Genomic DNA, 20,753 nt, shown 5'->3' with positions numbered 1-20,753 from the left:
TATATCACATTTTGTTTATCCATTCATAAACTGATGGACGTTTAGGTTGTTTCCACTTTTGGACCATCATGAATAAAGCTGCTGTGAACATTCATGTACAAGTTTTTGTGGTAGGCATATGTTTTCAGTTCTTTTAGTTATGTACCTAGGGATGGAATTGCTGTGTCCTTTGGTAACTCTGTGTTTTAACTTTTTGAGGAACTACCAGACTGTTTTCCAGAGTGGCTGCACCGTTTTACATTCCCACAAGCAATGTGGGAATGTAAATGTGAGGGTTCCAGTTCCTATACATCATCACCAACACTTGTTATTTTCCATTTATTATTATTATTGCCATCCTAGTAGGTGTGAATTGGCATCTCATTGTGGTATTTTGATTTGTAATTCTTTGGTGACTAATGATATTAAGCATCTTTTTCATGTGGTTATTAGTATTTGTATATTTGTATATCTTGTATACAAGATACAAGATTTGTATTATATACAAATCTTGTGTATGTATATACATATATGTATATATATATACATATATATACGTATATATATACATTTGTATATATATACAAATCTTATACAAGATTTGTATCTTGTATATCTTGTATATTTGTATATATTGTATATCTTCTTGGGAAAAATGTCTATTCAAATCCTTTGCCCATTTAAAAAACTGGGTTGTCTTTTTATTACTGAGTTGTAATAGTTCTTTATATATTCTTGGTAGGAAATCCTTATCAGGTATGATTTGCAAATATTTTCTCCCATTCTGTGGGATGTCTTTTTTTCACTCTTTTGATAGTGTCTTTTGAAGCACAAAAGCTTTAATTTTGATGAAGTCGAGTTTATCTACTTTTTCTTTGGTTGCTGTGTTTTGGTGTGTCATCTAAGAAACCATTGCCTAATCCAGGGCCATGATGATTTACTTCTGTGTTTTCTCTAAGAGTTTTTTAGTTTTAGCTCTTACTTTTAAGTGTATGATACACTTTGAGTTAATTTTGTAATATGATGTTAGGTAGTAGTCCAACTTCATTCTTCTGTATGCAGATATTCAGTTGTACCAGTAACATTGTCAAAAACCAGTTAACCATAAATGTACAGCTTTTTTTCTGGACTCTCAATCTATTGTGTTTTTTTATATGTGTATCAATATCATGTGTTTTGATTACTGTAGCTTTTAGTAACTTTTGAAATCAGGAAATGTAAATCTCCAAACTGTTCTTTTTCAAGATTGTTTTGGTTATTCCAAGTACTTTGTACTTCTGTGTGAATTTTAAGATCAGCTTGTCCATTTCTGCAAAAAAAAGCCAGCTGGGATTTTGATAAGGATTGCATTGAATCTGTAGATCAATTTGAGGAGTATTTTCATCTTAATAATATTGTGTTCTTACATTCTTTTTTAAGTTCAAAAATAAATTAACTATACTTCAGTTTGAGAAAAGAATCCATTAAATGAATGAATGAATGAATAAATAAATAAATAAATAAATAAATAACATGAGCTGTGCCCTCAACTACCTTATAATTTAGTAGAGTCATGCTGAGAACTCAGCGAAGTAATACAGTAATAACGATAAGAACTAGTACTACTTATTACTACTAATAAAAGTATTTATTGGGTTTTTGCTGTAATAACTTCCTTTGCTAGTATTATTTCACTTAGTGCTCACAAAGTTTTTTCACAAATGATTTTGTAAAAGCCATATAAAGAAGAGTGTGGTAATACTCCAAAGGAAGTGAAAAGAAAATACCGATTTTGGATTTTTACCAAGCAGACCTTTGAATTAAACTTTGAAAAATAAGTAGGATTTTTTTTTTTTTTTTTTTTTTTGCGGTACACGGGCCTCTCACTGTTGTGGCCTCTCCCGTTGCGGAGCACAGGTTCCGGACGCGCAGGCTCAACGGCCATGGCTCACGGGCCCAGCTGCTCCGCAGCATGTGGGATCCTCCCGGACCGGGGCACGAACCCGTGTCCCCTGCATCGGCAGGCGGACTCTCAACCACTGCGCCACCAGGGAAGCCCAATAAGTAGGATTTTGATGAGAAGGAATGGGGTTTTGGAAAACCTGCCTGCTGAAGAAATATCTGTTTTTTGCAGCTTCTTGAAGCACCAGAGGAATTTTGTTGATGCTGGTAATGGTGCTTGAGGTGTATGTTTATGTGGGAGGACTTGCTCAAGGTTGCAGGGTAAGAAAACAGAGAAAAAGAGAAAGTTGGAAGATACGAGAGAAAATGGAGATAATGATGAACCAAGGCCTCCACAGAAGAGGCTCTAAACACCCAGTGTTAATACTAAATTGAGAGCAAAAGAAGGATGGGGAAAGATGGGGAGAATTGATTGGACAAAGAAAGAAGAGGAAGCTGTTATTTGATGGCTTTGATCTTCAGAGTAAATTTGAAGGTAATGCTATTTTCTTGAGTGAATTAAAGGTTGGGGGATGAAGTTAGGATCCAGAGAAGCATAGGAAAGGTGGGAGTAAGTATTGTGAGAAATGTAATACGAATTAAAAATAAGTACAGGGGCTTCCCTGGTGGCACAGTGGTTGAGAATCTGCTTGCCAGTGCAGAGGACATGGGTTCGAGCCCTGGTCTGGAAAGATCCCACGTGCTGCACAGCAGCTAAGCCTGTGCGCCACAACTACTGAGCCTGCGCTCTAGAGCCTGGGAGCCACAACTACTGAGCCCGTGTGCTACAACTACTGAAGCCCGTGCGCCTAGAGCCTGTGCTCCGCAACAAGAGAAGCCACTGCAATGAGAAGTCCGCATGCAGCAATGAAGAGTATCCCCCGCTCACCGCAACTAGAGAAAGCCCGCGCATAGCAACGAAGACCCAACGCAGCCAAAAATAAATAAATAAATAAATATTTCAAAAAATTAAATAAATAAGTACAAATTTTCATATAGTAGTGTGAAAGACTAATTTCCATGAATTGATAATGGAACCAGTTGGCCTTGTTTTATTATTTTCTTCAGTAATGTGTGGTAACCTGAGAGAAAGAATGGAGTAATTGAATGATAGAATTTACCCAAAGTTGATATTTGACAAGCAAGTTGGTAAAAGAATAAGAATTAACCAATCTAAGATGTTACCATTGGCATTGTTGAAATGGTGAGCCACAAAGTATGGGAAGTAAAACAGCAAACAAATCTGAAAAAAATAAAGGGATTAATGTTGACAATGAACAGATTAGTGTGGTAGTGAGGATGAAATTTAAGACAGTGGGATAAGTGTGTGTACATAGGGGTATGGGAGGTTCCCAGTTGAGATCTTGTCATCATTTGGAACTCTTTGGTTAAGAACTCTTTGGTTTGTATCTCTGGATCTTGAAGGTAGAGTAGAAACAAATGTGTTTATAGATACAAGGTTTAGAGAACTTCAAGGCAGGAGTGTTGTAAGAGTAATCAGCATCCACACGGCATGCAGCAAGGATAATGGGATGAAATGAGTCAAACCAGGTTCAAAACAAGGTAGGCAAGTACCTTGGTAGATTGCAGCTATGAGGATGGAGAGAGGTGGAATAAGTAAATGTTTTGTACTTAAGGAAGAGTTATTGATAAATGCAGTGAAATAATAGATTGTAATCCACAGTGGAGGGAACAATATATTTTTAAAAATTAAGGCTAATATTTTGATAAATAACATTCAGAAAATTTGTTTACATTTATTACTTTTCCTAAGCCTAACTTTGTGTAGTAAATGTACTTGCCCAGGTGACAGTAAATAAGAATATTTGATCTACGCAAGGAGGAATTTTTGTCTCCCAGGCTGCATGTACATAATCTTCGAAGTGTAGGAATTGTGTTAGTCTTCATTTTTGTGGTTTGAGCCCCAAACACTACTAGGTACATGTGTGCTCAATATATATTTATTGAATAAGCGAAATCTCAATAAGTGGATCATACTGAAAAAGATGCCCGTAAGTAATTAGCCCATCGAACTGAAAGCTAAATAGAAATACAGCTCAGAAAATTTTGGACTGATTTGATTATAATGCCTGAGATGCTGTGAAACATTTCAGGGTCAGCGTTGGACAACTATTAGATTCTAAAGGAGAGGGCATTTTGGTGTAGTTTAGGCCCTTTACTTCAGTAGCTCATTTTAGTATTTTCCCTCCTCACCCCCCCCAAAAATTATATGGTAGGATCAAGCATATCAGGTGTGGTGGCCTATATTGAAATGAAATTTCTCCTTTATTCTCCTCTACCTTAGATAATTCTCCCTTGCTTATAGAATGAAGTTCAGGCTTCATAACATAGTATGTACATTCTCTACAAGCTGGTCCCTTACCCACTTTTCCAGTCTTATTATTTGTGTTCCTGTTCTTCACTTAAATTTCACAAACATCTATTGATCCCTTGATATGTCCCAGGTATTGTATGACGTTGAGCTATACTAGTCCATAGTTTTCCTCTATGTCTTAAAATTTCTTACCTCCTTACTCTGTTACAAAATTTCTCCTGTGCTACACAGTACTCTCTTCTCCCCACTTAACTCCGTCTATCTAAATGCTAACCTTTTAAGACCCCCCTCTTTCCTTACTCTTATCTTTGTTTATTTCTCATGTACAATACTTGCACAAATAAAAATGCATCCATCTGCTTCTTTGTAGCCTAATAAGTGATGGGAAATGCCATTTTTTTAAATCTTTGATTCTTTTCAATCTTTGTAGCCTTTCATAAATCTTTATAGTGTTGCATCTATTTGGGGTGGTAGGGAGACATGGTGGATTATAGTGTGGGGGAAGGTGATTACTACTGCCTCAAAGGACCATGGACACATACATTCCAATTCATTCCATCTCTTTATTTTCAGTAGCATTCTCTTTCCAAGATTCTTCCTACTTTTAGAATATGATATCTTAAGTGATCATTTGACCTTATAGCTTTAGTAAAATGAAACTTCTAGAAAGATACCCTGATGGATAATGGCCTCAAAATTTCTTGACTGCAGGGTGTAAACTACCTTTTCAAACAAAATTCTATTCTCTAAGCAGTATTTGATGGGAAAGGGGAGGTCATAAGATACCCATAGTGAGTAAAAGAAGGTATTTTAACTAATAGCTGTTTCAGAAAAAAAAGTGGCAGTTATACATCCTCTAATCCCTGTTGAGCTGATTTTGGTGGTAATGGTGAGATCTGACACTGTGTACCTTAGTCTTGTTTTTTGACAGATCTCTCTAACACCTCATCTCCTTCTCAACCTCTCTCTCAGTTCTTTAGAGAGAGAGAGGCAGAGAGAAGTATGAAACCTTATATGCCTACAACTTTTCTGGAAAAAAAATTAATAGGGTATTTATCTGTGATATATTAGTATTTTATCTTATGTTAGATATGTAGTTTGGAATATAAATTGTGATTTGGCCAGAAAATTGCAAATACTGGTTTTTCAAAATTAATATTCATGGCTATTATAGACATATATGTGTGTGTGTGTATGTCAGTTTCTAGATGTAGTGTCTTATAACAAAAGATTTATCAATTTAAAGGTAAAAGTACTAATTTACAATACTTCCAGCACTTATTTTGTAATTTGTAATACAAAATCGTGTTAGCTAGATTATAAAGAGATTATAATCAAAGACTTAAATTTCATATTTCCTTTTGTTACTGTCAGGAAAAAGTCCAGATTCAATGTAAGTCTACTTTATTTTATAGGCCTATGAAGAATACACCAGCAAGCTAGATGCCCTCCAACAAAGAGAACAACAGTTATTGGAATCCCTGGGGAATGGAACTGATTTTTCTGTTTCTAGCTCTGCATCAACAGACACCGTTACATCTTCTTCCTCTTCTAGCCTTTCAGTGCTGCCTTCATCTCTTTCAGTTTTTCAAAATCCCACAGATGTGTCACGGAGCAACCCCAAGTCACCACAAAAACCTATCGTTAGAGTCTTCCTGCCCAATAAACAGAGGACGGTGGTGAGTCAACTTTAATATCATCATTGCTTTTTCTTTGTATTTTTCAGAAAGACTAGTTGTTGAAAATGAAATGTGATACCCAGTGGTCATGCAAATGTAAGCATCCATTTCAAACAAGAATGGAAAAGACATAATTATTTGGTGCCTAAGTCTGTGTTCCTTAACTGGAACAAATTGCATTGTTTTTAGTGTCAGATTTGACATTTATACCTGTCAAACTTGAACCACACTCAAGTCTGAGTACTAGTGCCAGGGCTCCAAATAAAGGTTAAAGTTTCCCTTGTGAATTCTTAACTATAGACCTGTTCTTACCATAGCATGTGGGGTTCATAATTATATTATCTATATTATTCAGGAATTCTTAACCCAAGAAATTAACAACTGCTCCTGAAGTGGTAATAGCATTCAGGAACTGGGCAGAAACAAATGCATACCCTCCCTTAGCCCATATAGGTCTCATGGAATTCACATACAGAATGCCTCAATGACAAGGTCAAAATCACAAGTTATAATATGCAAGGAAACAGTCTACCATCAGTGCATTAGAAGACTTAAAAATAACAGGATTAGATTCCTAAGAAGGAACCAAATAGAATTTCTAGGTAGCCTTAAAATTTAAAACTCAGTGCATGAGTCATCATCTCTGAAGTATTATTACTAAAAATGATTGTGTTGAATGTTAAGCTTCTGGACTTTCCATTTTATAAGAAACACGGGATAAAGGGAAAAGTTAAGCACCATGAGGAAGCAATTAGACAAATTCAGAAGGTGGACATTCTATAAGATGAACAGCCTGGACTCAGTGTCATGGAGGATAAAAGGTTGGGGATTATTCTACACTGAGTAAGACTAAAGAGACAAAACAAACAAATGCGCTGTGTGATCCTGGTTTGGGACCAGGGTGGGGAAGAGCTGTAGAAGTCCTTCTTGAGATAGGAAATGTTGAGTGTTGATTGAATATGATGTGTTCTTATGGAATTATTAGTTTTCTTAAGTGTGACAATAGCGATATTTTTATGTAGGAGAATGTCTTTATTCTTAGGAAATACATGCTTAAATATTTAGGAGTAAATTGTCATGATGCCTGCAACCCCCCTCCCGCCCCTTTTTTGAAATAAAACTTACATATAGTAAAGTGTACAAATCTCAAGTGTACAGCTCAGTGACTTTCTACATGTGTAAGTGCCATGCAGACCAAGATATAGAACATTTCTAATGTGAGTGTTCTCTTGTGCTCCCTCAATTCAGTGACCACCTTCAAGAGTAACCACTATTCTGAATTCTATCTCAGTCAGTCAATTTAGAACTTACTTTCAAATGGTATGATGGAAACAAAATGTTAAAGAGAGAAAACAAATATGAAAAAATAATTTTAGGATCTGAGAGAACTTGGATGTTAATTGTACCACTCCTAATTTTCTGTGTTTGAAATTTTTCATAGTAGAGTTGGAAAAATTCAAAGAACATAGAACAAAAGAAAAATAGAAAGTTAAAAAGAAACAGTTCCCACTAGGAAAAAAAAACTGATGAACATATTCATGCTGATTTGAGGAAGTAGCAGAGGTTTAGAAAAGAACATTCATAAGGTTTTTAACTTTTTTATTTAGGAAATTTATTTATATGGAAAAGTATAAAGGACAATATATTAAACACCTGTGTTTAGTCACCTACAATGAACAAGTATTAATGTTTGTTATATTTGCTTCATATTACACACACACACACATACATATATAACATATATCCATATATACGTACATACATATATATATTTAGGTTCCTCTTACCTGTCCCATTCCCTTCCCAAACATCCTTCATCCCACCTTGTCCCCCAAGAAGTAGCCACTATGATAAATGTGGGGTACATTCAATCGAAATTTTTATATTTTACTACATGGATATGTACCTATAAGCATTTTTTTAATATATAAAATAGTATGATACTGTATGTAATGTTCAACATCTTGTCCTTTTTATTCAAAATTATTATAATTTCAAGGTATACATATGTATGTGTTGATACATATAGGTCTGATTCTTTTCAATTTAACATAGTTTATCCTGACAGACATCTAGGTTATGTTCAGGTTTTTTGTTATTACTAACAGTGCTAAAATATGAACATCTTTATACAGGACTCTTTGTCTACAAGTAACAGGGTATTTCCAAGTTGCACACCTGTAAGTGGATCTCTCAATGGGAAATGCAGATTTGGTTCAAAGGCTGTAAATAGCAGGTGTCTGAAAAAAATATCTAAAACTACTAAATTAATTTTAACATCTTTGGGGAGAAAGCTCTCAAAGCAGCTTATCTTTTTTGGTTTCCTCAGTGTCTAACAATTAGTAGGTGTGATTGTATTTAACATAATGAAAGGAAGGACAGTGGGAACACATAGGGCAATGTTGGATCCTTCAAAATCATGCCTTGGTTGTGTGGTAATTAAAGCAAGAAATGTTTATGGATTGGAAGGGTTAAGGAGAAGCTAAACAAGCTGTTCTTGTTTTAGCCAGTTTGAGGAAAAACATGTAAAGAGCACGAAAACATGTAGGAAACTCTAACTCTCTTACTAGCACAAGTAAGTAGTTTTAATGGAATAGATTGAGTAAAGGGACATCATTAGAGTAGATGCTAGAACCCCAGGGAATACCCTCCCTCTCCTTTTATTTTTAGCAAAAAGTAAAGCAGAAACCTCTAAGATCTGCAAGTGATGAAAGAGAGTTACACATTCCATCCTTTTGTAGACAAGAAGAATACCTATTGCATAGTGGTTTACAGTTTGTAAAAATGTTCCCCCATACTCTCATTTGATCCTCATAGTAACTTTGTGAGGCAGAGTATTATATGGAGCAGTATTAACTCATGTTGATATTTAAAATACTGTGTTTAATTTTAATAAAATAGCTGTGAAGTCTGGGACATTCTTGACTCCTCATAAATTCTATTAACTTTTGCCACAGTGAAAGGACTTAATCTGTTGCTAGATAAGTTTTCCCCCTTGGAGGTCTAAAGAGGTAATTGATTAAATTTAGTTTTGGTTTTCGATTTAATTGGGACCAGCAATTTAGGAGTAAAAGACCTACCACCTTTATCACTTGTTCTTTGTCAGTTAAATACAACTTGACCAGGAGGCATACTTAATTCTAAAATCGCTTTCACCTTAGGAAGTTTTGGTAGTATATATAGTCAGCCTCTTTTAACTTTAAAAAGACCATGTTATAAGCAGATCATATTAAATTTTTCCTTTTATTGTGAATTGGTTTAACAGTCTATAATAATAAACTATATTATGACTGGTTTAACACTCCTAAAAAAGGACTTGACATCAAGATAAATTATGATAAAATCAGGAAGCTATAAATTTAGGTTTATTTTAAAAACCCATATATTAGCATGTATAATCTGTGCCAGTTTTATACAAGGAGATCTCAGTGTATCATGAAGTTTACTTAAAGCATCTAATAAAGTCTGCATTGTAAAGAATTTAAACTACCACATTAATCTACTAGCTCAGATAATTAAACATGTAGTAATTGTGATGGCCACCTGAATTTTGATGGCCACTCCTTTAAGGAGTTCTTAAGGTTTTAAGAGAACATTTTATATGGAAAATTTTAAACATACACAAAAGTAGGGTAGTGTGGTGGACCATCATGAATCCATTGATAAAAGATGATTTATATTCACTTTAAAAACTGGTATGTTAAAGTTTAGACTGATACATTTTGTTTTGGTCTAAATTTTCCTTTGCAAATATTCAGATGATTACATTGACTATAGATCGCTGTTAAGGTAGGATGCTTGTTTTTAAATTATTTTAGAGAAAAGGTATTGCTGCTTTGACAGCCTAATCAGGGACATTTAATTTTGTAATTTGGAGAAGAGGCATTAACCTGGTTCTTTTGAAAATATCTTTTTAGTCTTTTCAGCCTTAAAATTTGAGACAGTGCTCCCCTTCCCCTTTTCCTTTTTGAATAGGTAATTCTTTTTTTTTTACATCTTTATTGGAGTATAATTGCTTCACAATGGTGTGTTAGTTTCTGCTTTATAACAAAGTGACTCAGTTATACATATGTTCCCATATCTCTTCCCTCTTGCGTCTCCCTCCCTCCCACCCTCCCTATCCCACCCCTCTAGGTGGTCACAAACCACAAAGCTGATCTCCCTGTGCTATGCGGCTGCTTCCCACTAGCTATCTATTTTACGTTTGATAGTGTATATATGTCCATGCCACTGTCTTGCTTTGTCACAGCTTACCCTTCCCCCCCCCCCCACATATCCTCAAGTCCATTCTCTACAAGGTCTGTGTCTTTATTCCCGTCTCACCCCTAGGTTCTTCATGACATTTTTTTTTCTTAGATTCCATATATATGTGTTAGCATATGGTATTTGTCTTTCTCTTTCTGACTTACTTCACTCTATATGACAGATTCTAGGTGCATCCACCTCACTACAAATAACTCAATTTCGTTTCTTTTTATGGCTGAGTAACATTCCATTGTATATATGTGCCACATCTTCTTTATCCATTCATCCGATGATGGACACTTAGGTTGCTTCCATCTCTCCTGGCTATTGCAAATAGAGCTGCAGTGAACATTTTGGTACATGACTCTTTTTTTTTTTTTTTTTTTTTTTTTTAAGTGGAATTTTTTTTTATTTATTTTTTTTATTTTTTATTTTTTTAACATCTTTATTGGGGTATAATTACTTTACAATGGTGTGTTAGTTTCTGCCCTACAACAAAGTGAATCAGTTATACATATACATATGTTCCCATATCTCTTCCCTCTTGCGTCTCCCTCCCTCCCACCCTCCCTATCCCACCCCTCCAGGCTGTCACAGAGCACCGAGCCAATATCCCCGTGCCATGCGGCTGCTTCCCTCTGGTTATCTACCTTACTACGTTTGTTAGTGTGTATATGTCCATGACTCTCTCTCGCCCCGTCACAGCTCACCCTTCCCCCTCCCCATAACCTCAAGTCCGTTCTCTAGGAGGTCTGCGTCTTTATTCCTGCCTTACCCCTAGGTTCTTCATGACATTTTTTTTTTTCTTAAATTCCATATATATGTGTTAGCATACTGTATTTGTCTTTTTCTTTCTGACTTACTTCACTCTGTATGACAGACTCTAGGTCTATCCACCTCATTACAAATAGCTCAATTTCGTTTCTTTTTATGGCTGAGTAATATTCCATTGAATATATGTGCCACATCTTCTTTATCCATTCATCCGATGATGGGCACTTAGGTTGTTTCCATCTCCGGGCTATTGTAAATAGAGCTGCGATGAACATTTTGGTACATGACTCTTTTTGAATTTCGGTTTTCTCAGGGTATATGCCCAGTAGTGGGATTGCTGGGTCATATGGTAGTTCTATTTGTAGTTTTTTAAGGAACCTCCATACTGTTCTCCATAGTGGCTGTACCAATTCACATTCCCACCAGCCGTGCAAGAGTGTTCCCTTTTCTCCACACCCTCTCCAGCATTTATTGTTTCTAGATTTTTTGATGATGGCCATTCTGACTGGTCTGAGATGATATCTCATTGTAGTTTTGATTTGCATTTCTCTAATGATTAATGATGTTGAGCATTCTTTCATGTGTTTGTTGGCAATCTGTATATTTTCTTTGGAGAAATGTCTATTTAGGTCTTCTGCCCATTTTGGGATTGGGTTGTTTGTTTTTTTGTTATTGAGCTGCATGAACTGCTTGTAAATTTTGGAAATTAATCCTCTGTCAGTTGCTTCATTTGCAAATATTTTCTCCCATTCTGAGGGTTGTCTTTTGGTCTTGTTTATGGTTTCCTTTGCTGTGCAAAAGCTTTGAAGTTTCATTAGGTCCCATTTGTTTATTTTTGTTTTTATTTCCATTACTCTAGGAGGTGGGTCAAAAAGGATCTTGCTGTGATTTATGTCATAGAGTGTTCTGCCTATGTTTTCCTCTAAGAGTTTGATAGTTTCCGGCCTTACATTTAGGTCTTTAATCCATTTTGAGCTTATTTTTGTGTATGGTGTTAGGGAGTGTTTTAATCTCATACTTTTACATGTAGCTGTCCAGTTTTCCCAGCACCACTTATTGAAGAGGCTGTCCTTTCTCCACTGTACATTCCTGCCTCCTTTATCAAAGATAAGGTGACCATATGTGCGTGGGTTTATCTCTGGGCTTTCTATCCTGTTCCATTGATCTATATTTCTGTTTTACTGCCAGTACCATACTGTCTTGATTACTGTAGCTTTGTAGTATAGTTTGAAGACAGGGAGCCTAATTCCTCCAGCTCCGTTTTTCATTGTCAAGATTGCTTTGGCTATTCAGGGTCTTCTGTGTTTCCATACAAATTGTGAAATTTTTTGTTCTAGTTCTGTGGAAAATGCCAGTGGTAGTTTGATAGGGATTGCATTGAATCTGTAGATTGCTTTGGGTAGTAGAGTCATTTTCACAATGTTGATTCTTCCAATCCAAGAACATGGTATATCTCTCCATCTATTTGCATCATCTTTAATTTCTTTCATCAGTGTCTTATAATTTTCTGAATACAGGTCTTTTGTCTCCTTAGGTAGGTTTATTCCTAGATATTTTATTCTTTTTGTTGCAATGGTAAATGGGAGTGTTTTCTTGATTTCACTTTCAGATTTTTCATCATTAGTATATAGGAATGCCAGAGATTTCTGTGCATTAATTTTGTATCCTGCTACTTTACCGAATTCATTGATTAGCTCTAGTAGTTTTCTGGTAGCATCTTTAGGATTCTCTATGTATAGTATCATGTCATCTGCAAACAGTGACAGCTTTACTTCTTCTTTTCCAATTTGGATTCCTTTTATTTCCTTTTCTTCACTGATTGCTGTGGCTAAAACTTCCAAAAACTATGTTGAATAAGAGTGGTGAGAGTGGGTAACCTTGTCTTGTTCCTGATCTTAGTGGAAATGCTTTCAGTTTTTCACCATTGAGGACGATGTTGGCTGTGGGTTTGTCATATATGGCCTTTATTAGGTGGAGGAAAGTTCCCTCTATGCCTACTTTCTGCAGTGTTTTTATCATAAATGGGTGTTGAATTTTGTCGAAAGCTTTCTTTGCATCTATTGAGATGATCATATGGTTTTTCTCCTTCAGTTTGTTAATATGGTGTATCACGTTGATTGATTTGCATATATTGAAGAATCCTTGCATTCCTGGAATAAACCCCGCTTGTTCATGGTGTATGATCCTTTTAATGTGCTGTTGGATTCTGTTTGCTAGCATTTTGTTGAGGATTTTTACATCTACGTTCATCAGTGATATTGGCCTGTAGTTTTCTTTCTTTGTGACATCCTTGTCTGGTTTTGGTATCAGAGTGATGGTGTCCCCATAGAATGAGTTTGGGAGTGTTCCTCCCTCTGCTATATTTTGGAAGAGTTTGAGAAGGATAGGCGTTAGCTCTTCTCTAAATGTTTCTTTTGGGGTTCTTTTTGTTTTTTTTTTTTTTGCAATACGCAGGCCTCTCACTCTTGTGGCCTCTCCCATTGCGGAGCACAGGCTCCGGACGTGCAGGCTCAGCGGCCATGGCTCACGGGCCTAGCCGCTCCGCGGCATATGGGATCTTCCCGGATCGGGGCACGAACCCGTGTCCCCTGCATCGGCAGGCGGACTCTCAACCACTGCGCCACCAGGGAAGCCCTTCTCTAAATGTTTGATAGAATTCACCTGTGAAGCCATCCTGTCCTGGGCTTTTTGTTTGTTGGAAGATTTTTAATCACAGTTTCAATTTCAGTGCTTGTGATTGGTCTGTTCATATTTTCTATTTCTTCCTGATTCAGTCTTGGCAGGTTGTGCATTTCTAAGAATTTGTCCATTTCTTCCAGGTTGTCCATTTTATTGGCATAGAGTTGCTTGTAGTAATCTCTCATGATCTTTTGTATTTCTGCAGTGTCAGTTGTTACTTCTCCTTTTTCATTTCTAATTCTATTGATTTGAGTCTTCTCCCTTTTTTTCTTGGTGAATCTGGCTAATGGTTTATCAATTTTGTTTATCTTCTCAAAGAACCAGCTTTTAGTTTTATTGATCTTTGCTATCATTTCCTTCATTTCTTTTTCATTTATTTCTGATCTGATTTTTATGATTTCTTTCCTTCTGTTAACTTTGGGGTTTTTTTGTTCTTCTTTCTCTAATTGCTTTAGGTGCAAAGTCAGGTTGTTTATTCGAGGTGTTTCCTGTTTCTTAAGGTAGGATTGTATTGCTATAAACTTCCCTCTTAGAACTGCTTTTGCTGCATCCCATAGGTTTTGGGTCGTCGTGTCTTCATTGTCATTTGTTTCTAGGTATTTTTTTGATTTCCTCTTTGATTTCTTCAGTGATCACTTCGTTATTAAGTAGTGTATTGTTTAGCCTTCATGTGTTTGTGTTTTTTACATCTTTTCCTGTAATTGATATCTAGTCTCATAGCATTGTGGTTGAAAAAGATGATTGATGCAATTTCAATTTTCTTAAATTTACCAAGGCTTGATTTGTGACCCAAGATATGATGTATCCTGGAGAATGTTCCATGAGCACTTGAGAAAAATGTGTATTCTGTTGTTTTTGGATGGAATGTACTATAAATATCAATTAAGTCCATCTTGTTTAAGGTATCATTTAAAGCTTGTGTTTCCTTATTTATTTTCATTTTGGATGATCTGTCCATTGGTGAAAGTGGGGTGTTAAAGTCCCCTACTATGAATGTGTTACTGTCGATTTCCCCTTTTATGGCTATTAGTATTTGCCTTATGTATTGAGAGGTGCTCCTATGTTGGGTGCATAAATATTTACAATTGTTATATCTTCTTCTTGATCGATCCCTTGATCATTATGTAGTGTCCTTCTTTGTCTCTTGTAATAGTCTTTATTTTAAAGTGTATTTTGTCTGATATGAGAATTGCTACTCCAGCTTTCTTTTGGTTTCCATTTGCATGGAATATATTTTTCCATGCCCTCACTTTCAGTCTGTATGTGTCCCTAGGTCTGAAGTGGGTCTTTTGTAGACTGCATATATATGGGTGTTGTTTTTGTATCCATTCAGCCAGTCTGTGTCTTTTGGTGGGAGCATTTAATCCATTTACATTTAAGGTAGTTATCGATATGCATGTTCCTGTTCCCATTTTCTTAATTGTTTTGGGTTTGTTATTGTAGGTCTTTTCCTTCTCTTGTGTTTCTTGCCTAGAGAAGTTCCTTAACATTTGTTGTAAAGCTGGTTTGGTGGTGCTGAACTCTCTCAGCTTTTGCTTGTCAGTAAAGGTTTTAATTTCTCCATCAAATCTGAATGAGATCCTTGCTGGGTGGAGTAATCTTGGTTGTAGGTTTTTCTCCTTCATCACTTTAAATATGTCCTGCCACTCCCTTCTGGCTTGCAGAGTTTCTGCTGAAAGATCAGCTGTTAATCTTATGGGGATTCCCTTGTGTGTTACTTGTTGTTTTTCACTTGCTGATTTTAATATGTTTTCTTTGTATTTAATTTTTGACAGTTTGATTAATATGTGTCGTGGCGTGTTTCTCCTTCGATTTATCCTGTATGGACCTCTCTGTGCTTCCTGGACTTGATTAACTATTTCCTTTCCCATATTAGGGAAGTTTTCAAGTATAATCTCTTCAAATATTTTCTCAGTCCCTTTCTTTTTCTCTTCTTCTTCTGAGACCCCTATAATTCGAATGTTGGTGCATTTAATGTTGTCCCAGAGGTCTCTGAGACTGTCCTCAGCTCTTTTCATTCTGTTTTCTTTATTCTACTCTGCAGTAGTTATTTCCACTGTTTTATCTTCCAGGTCACTTATCCGTTCTTCTGCCTCAGTTATTCTGCTATTGATCCCTTCTTGAATATTTTTAATTTCACTTATTGTGTTGTTCATCATTGCTTGTTTCCTCTTTAGTTCTTCTTAGTCCTTGTTAAATGTTTCTTTCATTTTCTCTATTCTGTTTCCAAGATTTTGGATCATCTTTACTATCATTATTCTGAATTCTGCCTATTTCCTCTTCATTTGTTAGGTCTGGTGGGTTTTTATCTTGCTCCTTCATCTGCTGTGTGTTTTTCTGTCTTCTCATTTTGCTTATCTTACTGTGTTTGGGTGTCTCCTTTTTGTAGGCTGCAGGTTTGTGGTTCCCGTTGTGTTTGGTGTCTGTCCCCAGTGGCTAAAGTTGGTTCAGTGGGTTGTGTAGGCTTCCTGGTGTAGGGGACCTAGTGCCTGTGTTCTGGTGGATGAGGCTGGATCTTGTCTTTCTGGTGGGCAGGTCCCCGTCTGGTGGTGTGTTTTGGGGTGTCTGTGGCTTTATTATGATTTTAGGCAGCCTCTCTGCTAATGGGTGGGGTTGTGTTCCTGTCTTGCTGGTTGTTTGGCATAGGGTGTCCAGCACTGTAGCTTGCTGGTCGTTGAGTAAAGCTGGGTGTTCGTTTTGAGATGGAGATATCTGGGATATTTTTGCCGTTTGGTACTACGTGGAGCTGGGAGGTCTCTTGTAGACCAGTGTCCTGAAGTTGGCTCTCCCACCTCAGAGGCACAGCACTGACTCCTGGCTGCAGCACCAAGAGCCTTTCATCCACATGGCTCAGAGTAAAAGGGAGAAAAAGTAGAAAGAAAGAAAGAGAGAGAGAGAGAGAGAGGAAGGGAGGGAGGGAGGAAGGAAGAAAGAAAGAAAGAGGCTAAAATAAAATAAGAAAATAAAATCGTTATTAAAATAAAAACTAATTATTGAGAAAAAATTTTTTTAAGTAAAACAAAAAAAACGGACAGACAGAACCCTAGGACAAATGGTGGAAGCAAAGCTGTACAGACAAAATCTCACACAGAAGCATACACATACACACAAAAAGAGGAAAAGGGGAAAAAATAATAAATCTTGCTCTCAAAGTCCACCTCCTCAATTTGGGATGATTCGTTGTCTATTCAGGTATTCCACAGATGCAGGGTACATCAAGTTGTTTGTGGAGCTTTAATCCGCTGCTTCTGAGGCTCCTGGGAGAGATTTCCCTTTCTCTTCTTTGTTCTCAGAGCTTCCGGGGCTCAGCTTTGGATTTGGCCCCGCCTCTGCGTGTAGGTCGCTGGAGGGCGTCTGTTCTTCGTTGAGACAGGACGGGGTTAAAGGAGCAGCTGCTGCTTCGGGGACTCTGCTCACTCAGGCCGGGGGGAGGGAGGCGTATGGAGTGCGGGGCGAGCCTGCAGCAGCAGAGGCCGGCGTGACGTTGCACCAGCCTGAGGCGTGCCGTGCTGCGTTCTCCCGGGGAAGTTGTCCCTGGATCACGGGACCCAGGCAGTGGCGGGCTGCACAGGCTCCCGGAAGCGGGGTGTGGATAGTGACTTGTTCTCGCACACAGGCTTCTTGGTGGCGGCAGCAGCAGCTTTAGTGTCCCATGCCCGTCTCTGGGGTCCGCGCTGTTAGTAGCCGTGGCTCGCGCCCATCTCTGGAGCTCCTTTAAGCAGCGCTTTTAATCCCCTCTCCTCGCGCACCAGGAAACAAAGAGGGAAGAAAAAGTCTCTTGCGTCTTTGGCAGGTCCAAACTTTTCCCCGGACTCCCTCCCAGGTAGCCTAGCCGTGGCGCACTAACCTCTTCAGGCTATGTTCATTCCGCCAGTCCTCTCCCTGGGCTCGACCGATGCCCAAGCCTTAGCTCCCAGCCCCGCCCGCCCCGACGGGTGAGCAGACCAGCCTCTCGGGCTGCTGAGTGCTGGTCGGCACCGATCCTCTGTGCGGGAATCTCTCCGCTTTGGCTTCCACACCCCTGTTGCTGTGCTCTCCTCCACGGCTCTGAAGCTTCCCCCCTCCGCCGCCCGCAGTCTCTGCCTGCGAAGGGGCTTCCTAGTGTGTGGAAACCTTTCCTCCTTCACTGCTCCCTCCCACTGGTGCAGGTCCCGTCCCTATTCTTTTGTTTCTGTTTTTCCTTTTTTCTTTTGCCCTACCCAGGTACGTGGGGAGTTTCTTGCCTTTTGGGAGGTCTGAGGTCTTCTGCCAGCGTTCAGTGGGTGTTCTGTAGGAGTTGTTCCGGTAATTCTTTCATGTGGTATTTACATCAGGAAATCTTGTTTCCACCTCTACCTCTTTACATCCAGTTTCCCCTGTACCTTTTAGGTAACTATTTTTATTTGGGTGGGTGTGTGTGTTTTCTGGGTTTCTTCATGTAGCAAGAAGAAAATAGAAAGATATATTCTTATTTCTCCACTCCTCTTCATACACACAAGGTATCATACTGTATATATCATTCTGTATTTTGCTTTTAATGTTTATGTAGGCTATCCTGGAAATTTTCCATTTCCACGTATAGCATGCTTAAGTATTCTTTTTTATAGCTATAGATTCCATTGTATAGATGTACTATAGTTTACCAGTTAAATTATGGTATACCAAAAGTAGGCTTCCTTGATCAAAGAGAAATTTACATTTGTAAATTTGATAAGAAACTTTCAAATTTTGCTTCACAGGTTTTGCTTAGTCTTGCACTGTTATCAGCAGTGTATGAGATGCCTGTTTACCATAGCCTCATCAACAGAGTATGTTGTCAAACTTTTGTATTTTTGCCAATGTGATAAATGAAAGATATTTTGGCAAGTTTGAGTTTGCTTTTCTCTGAGGTTGAACACCTTTTCATAAGTTAGAAGGCCGTTTATATTTTGTTTTCCTGAACTGTCTTTCATGTCCTTTGCCCGTTGATCCTGATCTCGATTTTTCAGGAGCTCTTTATATATCATGAAGATTATATGCCTCTTATATAAGTTGCAAATATTTTTTTCCCAGTTTGCATTTGTCTTTTGACTTTGCTTATGTAGTCATCCCTCAGTATCTACAGGGGATTGGTTCCAGGACCCCCTAAGGATACCAAAATCCTTAGATGCTCAAGTGCCTTATATAAAATGGCATAGTATTTGCATATAACCTATGCACATACTCCTGTATACTTTAAATCATCTCTAGGTTACTTATAGTAGGAAAATTTAAGTTTTGCTTTTTTGGAACTTTCTGGAATTTTTTTCTGAATATTTTTGATCCTCAGTTGGTTGAATCCACGGATGTGGCACCCACGATATGGAGGGCTGACTGTAGTATGTTGTGTGTGTTTTGCCATCTAAAAAGTTCTTAGTTATGTGTAGGTGAATTTAACATTTTTCTTTTATGGCTTCCAGACTTTGCATCATAGATTTATAAGGCTTCTTCACTTGAGGTTATAAAGGAGCTTGCCGTGTGTTTCTTTCAGTTCTTATATGGTTTGTCCCCTCCTTCCTTCAACATTTAAATATTTGATCCTTTTGGAATTTACCCTAGTGTACAGTATGTAGTATGGGTGAACCTTTTTTTCCTAGATTGGTTCCAGTAGTTCCAACATCAGTTATTTAAAAGTTCATCTTTATCCTGTTTCAGATGCTGCCTTTATTTTATTTTGATTTTCTTTATGTGTTGGAGTCTGCTTTGGTCTTTCTGTTTTATTCTGTTGGTGTGTCAGTCTGTTGAACAGGTATCATGAAGGAACAGAAATCAGCCTACAGAAGTGAATGAAGGACTGATAGGTGACTTTCCCTTGGTGATAAGAGTGGAAAACCAAATTTTTGCCTACTGATGAAACATATATACACCTTGGAATCAACCTGTTCAGAGAAGCATAAGGGAGCATAGCTATATTAGAAGATGGCATTACAGGAGTGCATGAGGGGAATTACCAAAGGAACTGAAAGGTTGATAGCCCCAACCCATTGATGACCTCGTATGCCATATTAAGGAATTTGAATTTTGTCCTATAAATAACTGGAAAATTTTGAGAAGACTAATGAAATGTAAGGTTATACCTTAGAATGGGATTCTAAATCTGAGTTCAGTGGACTCCTCAGCAGTCCATAATGGGCTTGAAATTTTATGTTCCAGAGAGAGTATCTAAGGCTTTCATCAGGTTCTCAGAAGTATTTGACACGCACACATGTTAAGAATACCTTCTTTAGAAAGATTTCACTGATAACATGGGGATAGGATAGATTGGATGGGGTTTAAAACTAAAGATAGGGTTGTCAATCAAGAAGTTTTTGGTTTAGAGTAGGCAGAATATGAGTTGCAGAGGGAAAAAGTAAGCTTTCCCTTCTGTTCATTATTTCTGGAAGGTATGGCCAGTTCTCACGATTTGCAATAGTTATGTTCTATACATTCCCTGCAAACACTGAATTAGTGAATACTGAACCATTGCTCCTAGGAGAAATGCAGGATTACTGTTATAAATGAGCCAAAGATGGCCTCTGTATATTGGCCCCTAGAATGGACTGGGGTCCATTAGCTTAAAAGTCACCTGGCACTTGTCAACAGTATGAGAGCTAGAAAAAGAAGGCAGTGTCACCTTGATTAACCTCAGCTGGGAAAGTATGCCTTGAGCAACTCAAATTTTTCTGTCCTCTGTGCATGTCTGCAAAAGCACTGCAAGTATTGATTTTGGGGTTACAAATAAATTTTAGCAAACAAACAAATTTGCAAATGCAGAGTCTATGAATAAAGAGGATCAACTGTACCAATCCAGTCTCTTGAATATTTCCAATGATGAACCTACTCCCTCATGGTAAACTTTTCCCTTGCTGGATAGTTTTAACGGTTATATTGAGCTAAAATCTGCCTCCTGTGTTATCTAATCTTAGGTTCTAATTTGGCTTTCTCGATTGTTCCCCTTCAATATACTGTTGAGATTCAGCTGTCTTATATTCATTTTCACTCCATTTTTCCCCCTCTAGCATAAGTTTCCCAAATTCTTTGGAAACCTTTGGTTTGCTGAGTACTTTAGTGATTTAAAAGAATGAAACCTTTAATTTTGTTATTAACATTTCCTCTGTCTGCACTCCCCTCCCCCCATAAAGACTGACCAACCTGAACTCCCATTG

At 37.6% G+C, this 20,753-nt stretch overlaps 1 protein-coding gene across 5 annotated transcripts in view; it reads left to right on the top strand.

Moving 5' to 3' along the window:
* The window catches only part of BRAF (B-Raf proto-oncogene, serine/threonine kinase), a 161,361-nt gene that overhangs the window by 65,567 nt on the left and 75,041 nt on the right, over positions 1-20,753 (top strand). For all 5 annotated transcript variants that reach the window (XM_060021006.1, XM_060021008.1, XM_060021005.2 and 2 more), the window contains exon 3: positions 5,650-5,913. In XM_060021006.1, the coding sequence (XP_059876989.1) occupies positions 5,650-5,913 (264 nt within the window). The remainder of the gene's footprint in view (positions 1-5,649; positions 5,914-20,753) is intronic.

This window comes from Delphinus delphis, chromosome 9, assembly GCF_949987515.2.
Source record: "Delphinus delphis chromosome 9, mDelDel1.2, whole genome shotgun sequence".
Classification (NCBI taxonomy): Eukaryota; Metazoa; Chordata; class Mammalia; order Artiodactyla; family Delphinidae; genus Delphinus; species Delphinus delphis.
The sequence above is the reverse complement of the archived record's forward strand: the minus strand, read 5'-3'. Positions and strand labels throughout refer to the sequence as shown.